This window comes from Bos indicus, chromosome 4 (genome assembly GCF_029378745.1).
Source record: "Bos indicus isolate NIAB-ARS_2022 breed Sahiwal x Tharparkar chromosome 4, NIAB-ARS_B.indTharparkar_mat_pri_1.0, whole genome shotgun sequence".
In the NCBI taxonomy this organism is placed as follows: domain Eukaryota; kingdom Metazoa; phylum Chordata; class Mammalia; order Artiodactyla; family Bovidae; genus Bos; species Bos indicus.
In genome coordinates, this window is record NC_091763.1 from 96,558,404 (window position 1) to 96,574,160 (window position 15,757).

Below are 15,757 nucleotides of genomic sequence, written 5' to 3' on the forward strand. Positions count from 1 at the left end.
TCTGCTCCACCAATTACATGACCTTCAGTGAAGTCCTTGACTTTTCCAATCCTCCATTTCCTCAACTAGATGGGATGTCTGCCTTCCCTATTATCCTACAGAACTGCTGGGAGAAGAAAAGGAGGTGATGAAGCCCTTTATATGTTGTCAGGCCCCACAAGGACTCCAGTGGGATTGCCAGGCGGCTCAGAGGCCAACACACTCTGCTTGGAGGCTAGACAGGGGTGAAGCGGGAATTCTGGTCATAGTTTCTGCCCCATGGACCAATGTCTACTATTGGACGGTCACTCTAAGTTCAAGCCTTGGAGGCGGAGATTAAGCAGCTGAGTTCTGGTGGCTTAGATAGTAAAGAATCTGCCTGCTATGCAGGAGACCCAGGTTCAGTCCCTGGGTTCAGAAGATCCCCTGGAGGAGGGCATGGCAACCCACTCCAATATTCTTGCCTGTAGAATTCCATGGACAGAGGAGCCTGGAGGGCTATAGTCCAGGGGGTCACAAAGAGTTGGAGACTGACGTTTTCTGCCCCATCCAGCCTTCTCAGCATTAAAGCTGATGCTGCCTAACTCCTACACCCACTTCTCAACTGGTTCCAAACTTAGGGAAGACTTAAGTGGCATGAGTGATGGTCATTCCCAGGGCCACAGCCCTTGTTCCCATCACAGAGGCTATAATGACCTGCTTGGAGGCATCTCCCTTCTGGACTCTTAGGCTCCTAGAGACTGATGTCATTTCATGATTCTTGGCATCAGCCAGGAGAGAGTACATTGCCAAGGGCCTAATAAAAATTTCATCCATTCAATAACTCATTTGTAGGCAGAAGGGCTAGTGTTCTGTAGGTGACCCCAGAAGGCTGAAGAAAGGGTGAGGAGGTGTAGATAGCCATTCCTGGGGAGCAGTAGGATGCCCGGCTTCTCTACCCACGAAGAACACAAGGTCTTGGAGCCCAACAGCACACTTTCCAGCCTGGTGGCCTCACTCCAGGTCAGGATTCTTGGTGCTCCCAGAAAGCGACTGAGAGCTGTTACCTTGGCCTGCTCAGGTCATGGGATATGACAGTAGCCTCGGGCTATGAGCTCCTCACCCCAACAGCAGACAGAAGAGGGTGTGGGGAGACCAGGCAGTAGCCCTTAAAGGGACCAAAGATAGAGACCATCTCAGTGCTAAGTAGCAGAAACACAGAAATTACACCGCCATCTTTAACCCTCACCCTGGATGCTCACCAGCAAAGGGTGTTAGGCTGGTCTACAGTCTCCCAAATCCTAAGACACACTAGGAGGAGGCCTGGTCGATCCCTCTAGGACCCATCCTCTGCTGAGGCCCTCCTGAGGTCCTTAGAGCAATTTTCAGATACCAGCCCATTTGTTCTTGGATACCTCTTTCCATCCAGGCTGGGGGAAAAAAACCAGGACCCAATAAGGAATGGGCCAGAAGGCAAAGGCAGAAGTTTCTTCTCCCCTCCCCTACCCAGCCCTCCCCAAGCACCAGCAAGCGCCCGGGCTGCTTCCCCAGCCTCTACACCTGATGCCCATTCTGGGATTTGCATTTGCAACATGCACTGACATTCACTGGGACACAATCCCATGAGGAAGCCACTTCTCGCCAACTGGCCCTTATCCATGATGGGGGCTCAACCAGACTTCCCTGGTTCTCCAAGAGTAAAGACAACAGGTTGCTCCCTACAGATCAAGACTCTAGATTCCCAGCCCAAAGTCTGTCCTCTCACCTAGTCACCAGGCTATGGGCCACACGTGGCTCCACTGATGCCCCACACGTGCAGGCCCTCGGACCTCATCTTCCCTGAGTACAGCTGAATACAGCAGGGACCTGGTGAGGAGGTGGGTCCTCAGGTTCATACTGCTTCCTGCTCGGAGTCCTGGAGGCATGAGTTCAGGGGAAGAAATGTGAATCCCAGGAAATGGAAGAGACCAGAAAAGCCTGAAGAGCACCATGGGACAAGTATTCTAGCTCAAGGAATTAGGACAAGAGTGCATTAAAAACGAGTCACTGGACAAAAGGGATGGACTTCCAGTTATAAAATAAATTAGTCCTGGGATGTAATGTAGAGCATGGTGATACAGTTCATGATACTGTATGCGCTTCCCAGGTGGTGCTAATGGTAAAGAACCTGCCTGCCAATTCAGGAGACAAAAGAGATATGGGTTCAATCCCTGGGTTGGGAAGATCCCCTGGAGGAGGGAATGGCAATCTACTCTAGTATTCTTGCTATGGACAGAGGAGCCTGGCAGGCTACAGTCCATGGGGTTGCAAAGAGTCAGACACAACTGAAGCAACTTAGCATGTACACACTGTGTTGTATATTTGAGAGCTGCTAAGGGAGTACAAACTGCGGAAAATTCTTCAAGAAATGGGAATACCAGACCACCTGACCTGCCTCCTGAGAAATCTGTATACAGGTCAAGAAGAAACAGTTAGAACTGGACATGGAACAACAGACTTGTTCCAAATCAGGAAAAGAGTACATCTACATTGTATATTGTCACCTTGCTTATTTAACTTATATGCACAGTACATCATGAAAAATGCTGGGCTGGAGGAAGCACAAGCTGGACTCAAGATTGCTGGGAGAAATAGCAATAACCTCAGATACCCAGATGACACCACCCTTATGGCAGAAAGCAAAGAAGAACTAAAGAACATCTTGATGAAAGTAGAAGAGAGTGAAAAAGTTGGCTTAAAACTCAACATTCAGAAAACTAAGATCATGGCATCTGGTCCCATCACTTCATGGCAAATAGATCAGGAAACAGTGGAAATAGTGAGAGACTATTTTCGGGGGGCTCCAAAATCACTGCAGATGGTGACTGCAGCCATGAAATTAAAAGACAGTTGCTCTTGGAAGAAAAGTTATGACCAACCTAGACAGCTTATTAAAAAGCAGAGACATTACTTTGCCAACGAAGATCCTTCTAATCAAAGCTGTGGTTTTTCCAGTAGTCATGTATGGATATGAGAGTTGGACTATAAAGAAAGCTAAGCACTGAAGAATTGGTGCTTTTGAACTGTGGTATTGGAGAACTCTTGAGAGTCCCATGGACTAGATCCAACCAGTCAATACTAAAGGAAATCAATCCTGAATATTCATTGGAAGGACTGGCTGAAGCTAAAACTCCAATACTTTGGCCACCTGATGCAAAGAACTCACTCATTGGAAAAGACGCTGATGCTGGGAAAAATTGAAGGTGGGAGGAGAAGGGGACGACAGAGGATGAGATGGTTGGATGGCATCACTGACTCAATGGACATGAGTTTGAGTAAACTCCGGGAGTTGATGATGGACAGGGAGGCCTGGCGTGCTGCAGTCCATGGGGTTGCAAAGAGTCAGACATGACTAAGTGACTGAACTGAACAGAGTAGAGGTTTGTTTTTTAGTATAATTGCTTTACAATGTTGCGTTAATTTCTGCTGTACTATATGAATCAGCTAAATGTATACATATATCCCCTCCCTCTTGAGCCTCCCTCCCACGCCCCCCATCCCACCCCTCTAGGTCATCGCAGAGCACTGAGCTGAGCTCCCTGTGCTTTGCAGCAGCTTCCGACTAGCTAGCTATTTTACTCATGGCGGTGTATATATGTCAATGCCACAAGAGAATAGATCTTAAAAATCCTGATCATAAGAAAACATGTAACTACGTACGGTGATGGATTGTTAACTAGACTCTTGCAGTGATCATTTTGCAATATATACAAATATTGAACAATTATGCTCTACATCTGAAACTAGTGTCATGTTACATGTCAATTTCATCTCAATTTTAAAATGAACCACTTTGTAAGCTCTTTGAGCTGTAACTATGACAAAACCTACAGGGGACCCCAATCCTACAAAGCATAAGTCCTAAAGTCAGCCTCCTGTACCTTACACACCCCTCCTCCACTTTCCTGCTTGAAATGTCACAGGACAGAGGTCATCTGAGATTGTGTTTCCCTTCTCAGGCCTCCAGGGAATCCCAGACTCCAGGCAAAACAAAACAAAACAAAACAAAACAAAATTCTAGAATTCGTCCCATCCCCATCCCTCATTGCCTCAAGGTAAGAAGGCATAAGGGAAAGGAATGCAATGGCCTTGAGAATGAAGAGTGCGGGGAAAAGCTGGGTTTGCTAACAGTGTCCCTGAGAGGGCTCCTCAATGGGAATGCTCAGGAGCCTGGCCTGGCTGAGGCGGGTGAAACCTGTGTGGTCTGGGCTGAGGCCAAAAGAAGCGTAGCCTAGCCCCAGAGCAAAGTAACTCGAGCATCCGCTGAATCAAAAGAAACTGATACTGTGCATTAAAAGCCAGTGTGGTCTTTTAGACTAGCTGGGGAGACAGCCCCAGCCCTGTGTGGAGTTTCTGGCCTCCTCCTTTCTGCTCTCAACCCTGAACTTGCCTCGAACTTGAAAAGGCTAATTAAAGCCCAAAGAAAAATCAAAAGCTTGTTATCTGGCTCCATTAGTCCCAGTACTGGCATTAGCCTGTCTTGCAAAGCTGCCTTTCCTCTGTTCTCTCCAAGGCCGCCAGGCGGATGTTAGGACCTACAGCTCTGCAGACTCCCCATGATGAACTCTGCTTTTTGTGCTGTGGCAGGGAGCAAGGGCGAGACAAATGCTTGCCTGTGGGCAGTCAGGCTGATCCCCACCGCTGATTTTACTCCCAAAAGCATCGCCCCAAAAGACAGGCTAGGAGCAAGTTTTCTGCAGCAAAAATAGCCAACCCCTCTAATCTCAAAAGAACTAGCTGTTAAGTAAGCACACAGCATAAACTTACTGTTTTCTAACACAAGGAGCATGTGTGTGAGCTCATGGGGGTATTTCTTGTGTACATGCATATGCATGTGTATAGAGGTGTGTGTGGGCGTGTGTGCAAGCGTGGTGGCGAGAGGCAAGGGTTTTCTCCTCAAATGCAGTCTCTGCCATGCATACACAAAATATGTGACTTAGTGCAACTCACTCAAGTTGTCGGGCCTCAGAACAAAGATACAGATTGGGAGATCTCTGAGCACCTTCCCGTGGAAACACTCTTGGGGCATTTCCCCCAGGGACCTACATCTGAGTGTGTAATAAACATACACACAGCACAGCATCTGGCCTGTCATTCCTTGTCTTCATGTGGGAGCAGTCCACAGACCAGGAAGCCCATAAACCCATCTTATAGATTCTTGAGTGGATCACCTACTGCCCAAACCAAAGTCTCTAGGGCTCAGCAGATACAAGGGAGTCCCCTCCATTCCCTGGCCTCAAGCCCCCTCAATGTGTTGCTTCCTTCTTTGGCTCATGGTGCCTCTTCAATGCCTCTTCAATTCCCTTTGTGACACTAGGGGCATCTCCTGGCTTTTCAGGACCTCCAAGAAGAAATGACATCTTATAATTTCAGCCTCTGGAAAATGCATCACTAGAAAACAGCCTGAGCCTAAATGCTAGGGCACCAAAGACAAACTTTGGGTGGCAAGTGAGTTCCTTCTTTCTCTTCCTCTCCCCTGCCATCACCCCAAATCCCAGTACCCCGAGGAACGACCTCACCACATGCTGGGGGTGGGGTGCCAGTGCCCTCTGAGGGCTGCTTGGCAAGCAGCCACACTTTATGAACGAAACTTGCACTTCTTAAATCAGTCCAAATACCCTCTCCTAATATGGGATTCCATCAAAGTTTGACTAGGAGTCAAGAACTACATCCACACAACTGAATGCTTCTACCTGATGAGTGAACTGACTTTTCTTCTCCTACACTAATATTATGGGATAGGTTTTCTCAAACAAGGTTCATAATTTTTCAAATGGACAATAAATAGGAAAAAGGGGAAGGAGAGTGACACAGAGCATAGAAGATGCCAATAGCTGAAACTTCCAAGTCACTTGAAGAGTGGTTGAGAAAAAACAACCATGAAGATGAACAGAAGTCAAGCCATAGAAAGGCAGGTGCTTTTCACTTTGGGTCACAAGTGGGTTAGGCTGGGAGAGGCAGGAGTCTGTGTAGCCCGCAGCACCTGCGGTCACCCAGCAGCCTGAGGTCGTCTGTCCATCAGGACCCTGGGCAGGCTTCCCAAACCAACCCTTCATTCTCCCCTTCCTCCAGTTTCCTTCAGCCCTTCTGTCACCCAGCACCGCTCCGTGGCTGCTTCTGGACATTGTGACATATCTCCTCCATGGAACTGTGCACACAGAAGATGCCTAACAAATGCAGTTTTCTAAGCAAGCTCTGTTTTTCATCCGTGTTCACTGGACTCTCATCCTATTCCTTCTGATCTTATTTTGCCATTTCCTAAAGACACAAGGGGATAAAAACATACCTCTTCAGAAGTTCTACATCTACTCCAAATGTGAAATGACTGCCTCCCCTACTCCCAGTAGTGGTTTTACTCTAAGCTCTCCCCCCGCCCCCATCACCCAATGGTTTTATTCTATGCTCAGAAGGGTGACTAACAGGTGTGGTTGGTAAGAAGGTGGGTACACCAGTGCACGAGGTGAGGCATCCAAAGCCAGGGCTCTGGGACAATCTGGAGGGATATGGTGGGGAGGGAAGTGGGTGGGGATTCAGGATTGTTTGGGGGGACACATGTATACCTGTGGCTGATTCATGTTATGTATGGCAAAAAACATCACAATATTGTAATATAATTATCCTCCAATTAAAATAAATCAAATTAATTAAAAAAAAGAAGAAGGTGGGTACACATCTGGCATCACAGCACACACAATGCAGCCTTCAACAATGCCTGGTCCACGCGGAATGTACAGCATACAATTCCTGCCTATTCTAGCCCCTCCTCTTTCAGCCAATGAGCCAATCAGAACAGAGAAAAGTGCCAATAGGAAATCTACATTCAGCTCCGGCTCTGACTCTCATAAGCTCAGTGCTAGTGGTCACAGCATGCCTGAGCTGGTGATGATCGGAGCCTAAGGAGCCCCAGAGGTGGGATATACTTGTCTCATCTACAAAACGGGACAGGTGGTTCACACCCTGTGGAGGCCACAGCCTGGGCCTCCTCATTGTGCCCTCCAGGCCCACAGGTCCTCCCTGGACTCACCGCACTGCTGCAGGGAATGTCCTTCACCTTGAGCCAGGCCAGGTCCAGCGTGCCCTCGCCCCGGTAGCAGGACTGCAGCCGCTCTTTAATGCGGTCGTTGATTTGCTTAAGGATGAAGATGCATAAGGCCGACTCGTCCAGGGATTTCATCTTCCGCTTCTGGCCTTTGGAGAAGACGGTGAAGAGCAGGTCGTCCTCTGGGCGGACCCCAAGGGTCCGGGCGAGCACGGCCCCGGCTTTGGACAGGTAGGCGGCCTGCAGCAGGCGGTACTCCACCCCGCTGCGCTCACAGCCGATGGGCACCTCCACGTAGGAGTTGAAGGCTGTGTCCTCCTTGCAAAGCCTCACAAGCTTGGACGTATAAACCTGCTCCTTTGTGGTAGAGCCCGGGGGAGACACCATCTCAGGCTGGAGCGTCAAAAAGTAGACAAAGTTGCCGCTGCTGAAGCCGTAGACATAGTAGATATCAAAGTCGGGGATGACGGTGAAAGTGTCCGAAGGGATCTTGATCATCGAGGCCACAAACTCGTCGTGGAAGACATATGCGAACATGCCGTCTGCCTCCGAGTTCTTGGTCAGTTTCCGGCTAGAGATGGTGGGGAAATACTCAGGCTTCCCATCCACAGCAGTGGCAATGAAGAGCTTGTCATCCAGGTTGTTGTAGGAGACGATTACCCCAAAGACGGAGCCACTCTCGTTGACCCCCGACAGGTAGTGTTCCTTCTTGTGGAAAGGCTCCCCCAGCTTGAAGAGGTCCTCCAGCCTCAGTAGCTTGCAGATGCCCTGGTACAGGCTCCCACAGGCGATTAGCCTGTTCTCCTTGTAGTCTATCAGCAGCATCTTGTTGACATTATTGGTGGGGGTCAGGGGCTCGTTGCATGTCTGGACGATGCGGGGCGGGTAGCACTTGGGGTTGTCCTCGTCCGGCCCCGTCTGGTGGGTCACCAGGACCTTCAGGTCACTGGAGAGCTTGTAGATCCGGTTGACGGCGCCCACGTAAATGTGCCCTGTCCTCTCATCCACCACCAGGTGGTTGAAGCTCTCGGCGGGCTCCCCGCGGAACGTGACGAAAGACCGCTTCTGGGATGGTGGGGGCGACTGCCGGGGGAGCAGAGTGGAGGAGCCCATCCCCACCATCAGGAGATGGGAGAGCAAGCAAGTCCAATTCCAAGGCATGGCTTTCATTTCAGAGACGCGTCCTTGGGGCACGGGGCACTGGGCACAGCAGTGTCACGTGAGGAGTGCAGGCTCCCTGTGGGGGAAAGGAAAGAGGTGATGCTGATGACAAAGGCCGAGTCTTAGTTTCACCCCATAGCTTGTCTGGCTGGGCCCTCAAAGCATCCTGCACACACTGAAATAGATCTTCAAGGGGGGAAGCTGGGGCTGGTCCCCAGCATACATGTATGAGTCAGCCCAAGCTAGTGGCAGCAGGTGGGCATGTCAGTAGTAGTACTAGTAATAATACTAGCGATGGTAGCAACAGTGATAATGGTGGTGGTAATAATGATGATAATGTTGATGATGATAGTCATTGCCCACAGAATGCCTGGCTGTGCATCAGTCACTGTCCAGCACCTTCCAGGGACTCTCATTTCATTTGAACAAATTTTTAGTGCTGTGTATCTTCCACCTGCCCCTCCCCACCCCACACACACACACCTAGCTCTGCTCTCTTCCCTTCTCTGTGCCCAGGAGCCCTTACATGTGCAGGTTCCTTGCCCTTGGTCTGAGTTAGGTGCAGCAGAGTGAGGATAATCAGCAGAAACCCAGTGGGAAGGGGAGAGGCTCAGAAGAGGGGAGGTGGGCTGCGTGTATTCGGCCTCCCCATCCCCGGAGTCTGTGGATTGCCTCCTATCTGCCTCCATTTGGTCCTAGGGGAGATAAAGGGCCTCCGTGTTTTTGGCCCTAAACACCGCCCTGCCTCTGAGGAGGCACCTGGTCAACAGCTCCTCTATTAACCTTTGTGCCAATGACCTGATTTGCATGTAGGATGCTTCCTACTAGGACCCTAACTAGCAGCCTCCTGATGTAAGAACCTCTGACACTCCCACTTTAGAGCGGAGGGCAGGTATCCAAGATGCACAGGTAAAAGCAGTAAAGGTCATCCGACATCCCTGGGGATCCTGTGGTTAAGAATCCACCTGCCAACAATGCAGGGGAGATGGGTTTGATCCCCGGTCCAGGAAGATTCCACGTGCCTCAGAGCAACTAAGCCCCTGCGCCGCAACTACTGAAGCTCTTGCACCCAGGGCCCATGCTTCTTCAGCAAGGGAAGCCACTTCAATGAGTAGCCCATGCACGGCAACTGGAGAGTAGCCCCTGCTCACCAGCACTAGAGAAAGCCCATGCGCACCAACGAAGACCCAGCATAGCCAAAAATAAATAAATGTTTTGAAATGCTATATATGTATAAAACTATACTTGAATAAACTGACTCATTTTTTAAAAAAAGCAAGAGAGCCCAACTCACACGTGCATGGAAACATCATACATGCAAATCAGGTCACTGGCACAAAGGTTAATTGAGGTCCATGCTCTCGTATTGTCCTGCTAAACCATTTCAGTTTACCCCAGCCGGGCACAGATGGGAATGTCCACCAGTGACGGCTTATACACAACAGATCAGTTCAAACAACCCTTCCTCGGGGGCTGTCCATTACAGCTCCAGCCCCCTGGGTCTGCACCTACTGCAGGGGAAGGTTCTCCTTTGCCCCTCCCCCCCACCCCAATCCCTGCTGGTCCGTGCAAGAGGCCAAATTAACAACCCAAATCCCAGATCCCTTCACTGCGTGTCAGCAACCCGGTCCTCTGGGTCTACTGCCCAGCTCTGAGCCTCGATGTCATTTTAATGAGGCAGATCTTGGCTGCCGCCCATAGTGAGGCCTCCTCTGAGAGGTTTTCATTAAAGGCAGAGAACAAATGCTTTAAGAAATGGTCAAGTAAATAAATAAATAAACAACTCCCTGTGGAACAATATAGTTTTCCATCCTAATGGTCTCATTCATTTCTATTCAAGATGCCTTTTGGCATGCATTTCCAGAAAATGGCTTTTCATATTTCTTCCAGTTTGGGAGAAATCTGGGAAGGAATGGCCTACGTCTTATTCAGGGACATCTCACCTCTGTGGAATTTCTTTCATTCTCCCCCCAGTCCCTGCCCAAATAACTCAGAAACAAGCTGATAGGAAGAGGTAGGTGACTGAGCCAAAGACCCATCCCCCATCCCAAGCAACTTGTTAGTTACTGTTAATCTCTCAGTCATGTCAGACTCTTTGCGACCCCATGGACTATAGCCCAACCAGGCTCCTCTGTGCATGGAATTCTCCAGGAAAGAATGCTGGAGTGGGTAGTCATTCTCTTGTCCAGGGTACCTTCCCGACCCAGGGATCGAACCTAGGTCTCGTATATTACAGGCAGATTCTTTACCATCTGAGCCACCAGGGAAATCCCAAGCAGAGAGAGTGCAAAGTCCTAAATGAAATCAACCCTGAATATTCATTGGAAGAACTGATACTGAAGTTGAAGCTCCAATATCTTGGCCACCTGATGTGAAAAGCCTACTCATTGGAAAAGATCCTGATGCTGGGAAAGATTGAGGGCAGGGGAAGAAGAGGGCAACAGAGGATGAGGTGGTTGGATGGGATCATTGACTCAAAGGACATGAGTTTGAGCAAGCTCTGGGAGATGGTGAAGGACAGGGAAGCCTGGTATGCTGCAGTCCATGGAGTCCAAAAGAGTTGGACACAACTGAGCAAATAAACAAGAGACGAAAGAAGAAAGTTAAACAGACACTTGACATTGTCAGCAAAGGTCCCAGTGAAAACCACAAATCTTCTCAAAAAAAATCAGAGGAGGGGAACTGGCAGACAGCACACCCAGGACCAACAGCAATCCTGTGAGCAGATGACCTTCATCTCTTCCTCCACAAGGCAAACATGCGCTCAGGGCACATTCCAAATGAGCAAGATACTGTGGATCCAAGGATGGCCAAGGCTGGACCAGGCCCTGGAAGAACCCTGAGTCAGGGGGGTGGATACCGCCAGAACCCCAGTTACTCAGATGATGGAATGTTAGATGATGGACTTCAAGAGCTCAGATGAGTACAGCTGACCTCTAACCTGGGGCAAGGGGAACAAGGAGAAGGCTGCAGGATGCCTCAGCGAGGCCAGGGCATTTGGGCTGAGCCTTGAACTTTGAGAGGACCTGAAGAGCTGGAGAGGAAGGGCCTCCCTGGGGAGGGGTCCTTGGAGCCACAGCGAGGGCACCCTCAGGGTGCACACCAGGAGGCGTCTGTCTGGAAAACACGGTTCGTAAGAGTCAGAAGGACATAGGGTGAGAAAGGGAGCCAGGACCTTGTCCAGGTGTCCCTGGGAGGTTGAGACTAAAATACACGGTGTCGGAGAAAAAACTTGGGAAGAGCTTAGGTCCTGCTTCCAGAAAGGACCTCCATGCTCCTGTCGGTTTAACCTTTGCTGAAAGAACTGAGTTTGGAGCTGAGGCCTGTGAGAGCTCCCTGGGAGCAGGGGGTACCTTGTTCATTGGTGCGTCCACAGCGCCAGACCCACAGCTGACATGGAATGGAGACTCAAGACCTTTTTCTGGCTGGCAGGAAGAGGGCTGGAGGTGAGGAGGAGCATCAGCATCTGTGTATCACTTACAGGACCCCCGGCCCCAGCCAAATGCTAGGAGACCCATGACCTCACTCATCAGACACCTGTTGGCTGGGGTCAGAAGTGTTTGATTTGCTTTGCAGGTGAGGAAGCCAGCTCAGCAAGAGCACATGGCTCATGGCTCATGGCTCATGGCTCATAAGCTGGCAGAGCTGAGGCTGAAACCCAGTGTTGGTGGTGGTGGTGGTCTAGTCACTAAGTCGTGTCTGACTCTTGAGACCCACCAGACTCCTCTGTCCATAGGATTTTCTAAGAAAGAATACTGGAATGGAGTACCATTTCCTTTTCCAGGGGATCTTTCCAAACCAGGGATCGAACCTGGGTTTCCTGCACTACAGGCAGATTCATTACTGACTGGGCTACCAGGAAAGCTCAGGTGAAGCCCAGCATTGTAGTACTACAAAAGCTGTCCTCTTTCTAGGAAAGCGCAATTCCAGAGCCCCCAGAAGTCAATTTTATTTACTTATTTATTTTTAAATTTTGATTCTTTCCAGTGAAAGCTCTTATCAAATTTGTTACACTGCTTCAGTTTTATGCTTTGTTTTTTTTGGCCATGTGGCATGTGAGATCTTAGCCCCCCAAATAGGGATTGAACTCGCACCTCCTGCATTGGAAGGTGAAGTCTTAACCGCTAGACCACTAGAGAAGTCCTGGAAGTCCATTTTAATCCATGTTAAGTTCCCACACACAGAAATCCCAATACATCACCCAGCAATACCTCTTCTAGCTCTGTAGGGGCAAAGCAAAGCCCCTGGAACCCCCAGGGCATAACCTCACAGGTAACGCCCATCAGGCAGGCACAGGTATTTATTTCTAAAAGCAATAATGACTGGAAAGTGCCTGGCACACAGTCTCTCCCGGCCCCAAGTAAGTGTTTCTTATGTGTGGGTTGTTGTGGATGTTGCTGTGTTGTTGTTGACAAGACTTTAACAAGATTAGAGGGACTAGGATCAAAAAATACCCAAAGGTACCACCTCTGTAAGTGATGAGGGGTCAGGATGGTTCATTGTGAATTGCCTGTGCACATCTAAGTATCAGAATCTAGAAGTTTATCTGAAAGAGATGATCCATTTGGACAATTCCAACCGCTGATTCTAGAGACAAGAAAGCTGTGACCCACAGATGTTAAATGACTTGCAGGAGGTCAAACAGTGAGCTCACAGTGGGGATGGGGTCAAGCTCAAGTCCCTGGACTCCCAATCCAGGGCTCTTCTCACCACCCTTGGCCTGTCTCCCGACTTTACCTGAACCCCTTCAGCCTTTGTCTGGAGGAGCCTGCTGTATGGGTGCCATGTGCTCTGCTGGCTACTGCAGCTCTGAGAACACCGCTGCCAACAGCCAAATTCCAGCAGGGTTGGTAATCCTCATTCCAGACAGGCAGGTGCGGGTCAGGCCTCAGCCACCAGCCTTCTGGAGGGAACTGTCAACAGTCCCTGTTTTGGAACCTGCCGAGCACCAGGAAAGCGTGCCTGCCACAGCCCTGCCTTACTGTACCCACTCACGGGCCCATAAGCCAATCAACAGCTCTCTGGTTTGCAAGAGGCGAGATGAGGAAGCCTGTAATTATAAATTTACTGAGCAGAAAGGTGCCAGGCCTCATTCCCCATCTTCTATTAGGCACTGAAATGAGACACAGTTATGCATCTCAAACACTCGTCACCCTCATCTGAGGACGGCGAAATTACTGCGCCTGGAGAGGGGGGAACCCACAGAAAACAATAACGTGTGATAGGAATAACCAGCCTCTCATTTCACACACCACGAAAGAGACTGATTAGAAAACAAATAAGAGAAATGGAAGAGAATGGGGGAGGTAGGGATGTGAGCTCTAGGGATGTGGAGGGCCCCAGCTTGCCTCATCAGAGACCCCACCCGGTGCCACCCAGGGGTGAACCAACTGCAGCCCTCCCAGCCCAGGGCCAGACCCAAAGGTGGGTAGAGTTGCCCACCTGCCCCCGCCCAAGGCTGCCTCAGGCTGTCCGTCCTGGCAAAGCTGGATTTAATCCTGGTAAGTGAGGACGTGACCTAGGAAACCCCCATTGAGATTCCAGGTCCCATCTGCCATTTCTCTCTTGGGTCATCACTCGGTTGATTTGAAAAACCAAGTATTGGAGGTGGCATTCAGCCCAGTTCAGATGCTTCAAGGCAAATAATGAAGCCGAGTCACCCCCAAATGGCCCTGAAGGACTCAGGAACTAGGAAGAATGAGAAAGGCTCAGGAAGGTGGGACTGAAAGATTCTGAATCAAACCCAAACACGCTGCTGTTTTCCCCCTCTTTGAAATCAAATTTTAATTCTAAATCATCTCAGGAGAGGTGGGACTCATTTTTAGAAGCTGATCATCATTTTGATTAAAGAAATTGGGGCTTTGTTTTATGTGGCACGTGGTGAAGAGCTCAAACTAATTTTCATGAAATAGCATCATCTTCTCAGATTCTTGAGTGGCAGAGAAGAAAGTTATTATAGAGTAGTTTAAAAATAGCAATTACTGCACAAAATTACTTCTGAGTTTACAAAGTGTTTTCATATATATTACCTTGTTCTGACTGTACTGTGCGTGGCAACCCTGTTAGGCAGAAGAAGTATTTGTAAGTAGGCAGCCTTTACAGATAAGGAAACAGATGCATGAGTAGTTATAGGTCCTGGCTGGGGTCACACCCAGTCATACTGGGACTTGGAAATCTCTTCAGGTCTTCCTCGGTGGCACACAGTACTTCCCTGAACCTCTGAACAGAATCCTCTTGTCCTCAGGACCTTTGCTATGGAATAATAGAACATCCAGAAAATGTCTTCTGGGATGGCGTTTCAAAAGACAAATCACAATCCATCCTGAGTCTAGAAATCAACTGAGCAGGCCACATGTGCTCTTTTTAATGAAATAAAATCGAGGAGAAAAATAAAAGCATGTCACATTTAGGAAGGATAAAACTTGTGTGAGACTGATGTTTCAGCCACGTAAGTGCATGCATGAGTGTGAAGTAAGTCTACTTCCTGCAGTCGGTCACTGTCATGGTAACTATGATGTGTCCACTTGACTGGGCCATGGTGCCTAGATATGTGGGCAAACGTCATCCTGGATGTTTCTGAGAGGGGTTTTTGGATGCGAGTACCATTTGAATCAGTGGACTTTGAGTGAGGCAGACTTCCCCTATAATATGGGTGTGCAGCCACCCAATCAGTTGAAGACTGACTCAAACAAAAGCGTGACCTCCCCAAGGGAGAGGGAATTCTGCAGCCGATGCCTTTGGACTTGAACTACGACATGGGCTTTCCTCTGAGTCTCAAGTCTGCAGTCCTACTCTGCTGATTTTGGACTTGGAGCCTCTATAATTGCATGACCTAATTCCTTAAAATAAACTCCTCTCTCTCTCTATCTACACACACACACACACACACACACACACACACACACACACACAGAGCTTCTGCTTCTCTGGAAAACCCTGACTAACACAGTCATGATCAAAACACAAAAATTGGAAGACACTGTTAGACACAGTAGACACCTGTTGTTTTCGCTACTATTCATTTATCCTCTAGAGATCCACCCCTTCACCCTTTCTCAGCCAAAAGTTTCTGGGAAAATTAACTTCACCCCTGGTTCAGGGGAGGACACGTCACCCAAGCTCAAACCAATCAGCACAGAGCAGGGGCGGGTCCCAGTGACTGGTTCAGGGATGGGCACTTGGTTGGATCAGAATCTCTGGGAGGCAATAGACTTTGGACGGGAGTGCTGAGGGAAACATTCTAGGTCTGCCATTGGCTGTGTCCTTGGAGAGGGGCGGGCTTAAGAACTCTGGGCACCATCTTGTAACCAGAGGGGTTGGAGAGGGGCGGGGACCCTGAAGAGAAGGAAGCCTAGTCCCGGGAGAGCAGAGTTGAGCCAGGGCACGGAAAGTCCTGAGTCCCAGGTCCTGGTGATCACACAGATGTCTAGATCACGTGCACTGAAGCCGGCTCTATGCTTATACTTTCCAGCTACAGGAGCCAAAAATTCCCCTTTTATATAAGCCAGCGAGGGTTCTGGCACTTGTTAATGAAAGAATTATGACCCATACACAGAAAAA

The 15,757-nt window shown here is 49.3% G+C and overlaps 1 protein-coding gene across 1 annotated transcript in view; it reads right to left on the bottom strand.

Moving 5' to 3' along the window:
- PLXNA4 (plexin A4) overlaps positions 1–15,757 on the bottom strand; it is a 481,515-nt gene that overhangs the window by 398,616 nt on the left and 67,142 nt on the right. The window contains exon 2 of the mRNA XM_070788177.1: positions 7,022–8,273. Within this exon, the coding sequence (XP_070644278.1) occupies positions 7,022–8,206 (1,185 nt within the window). The 5' untranslated portion in view covers positions 8,207–8,273. The remainder of the gene's footprint in view (positions 1–7,021; positions 8,274–15,757) is intronic.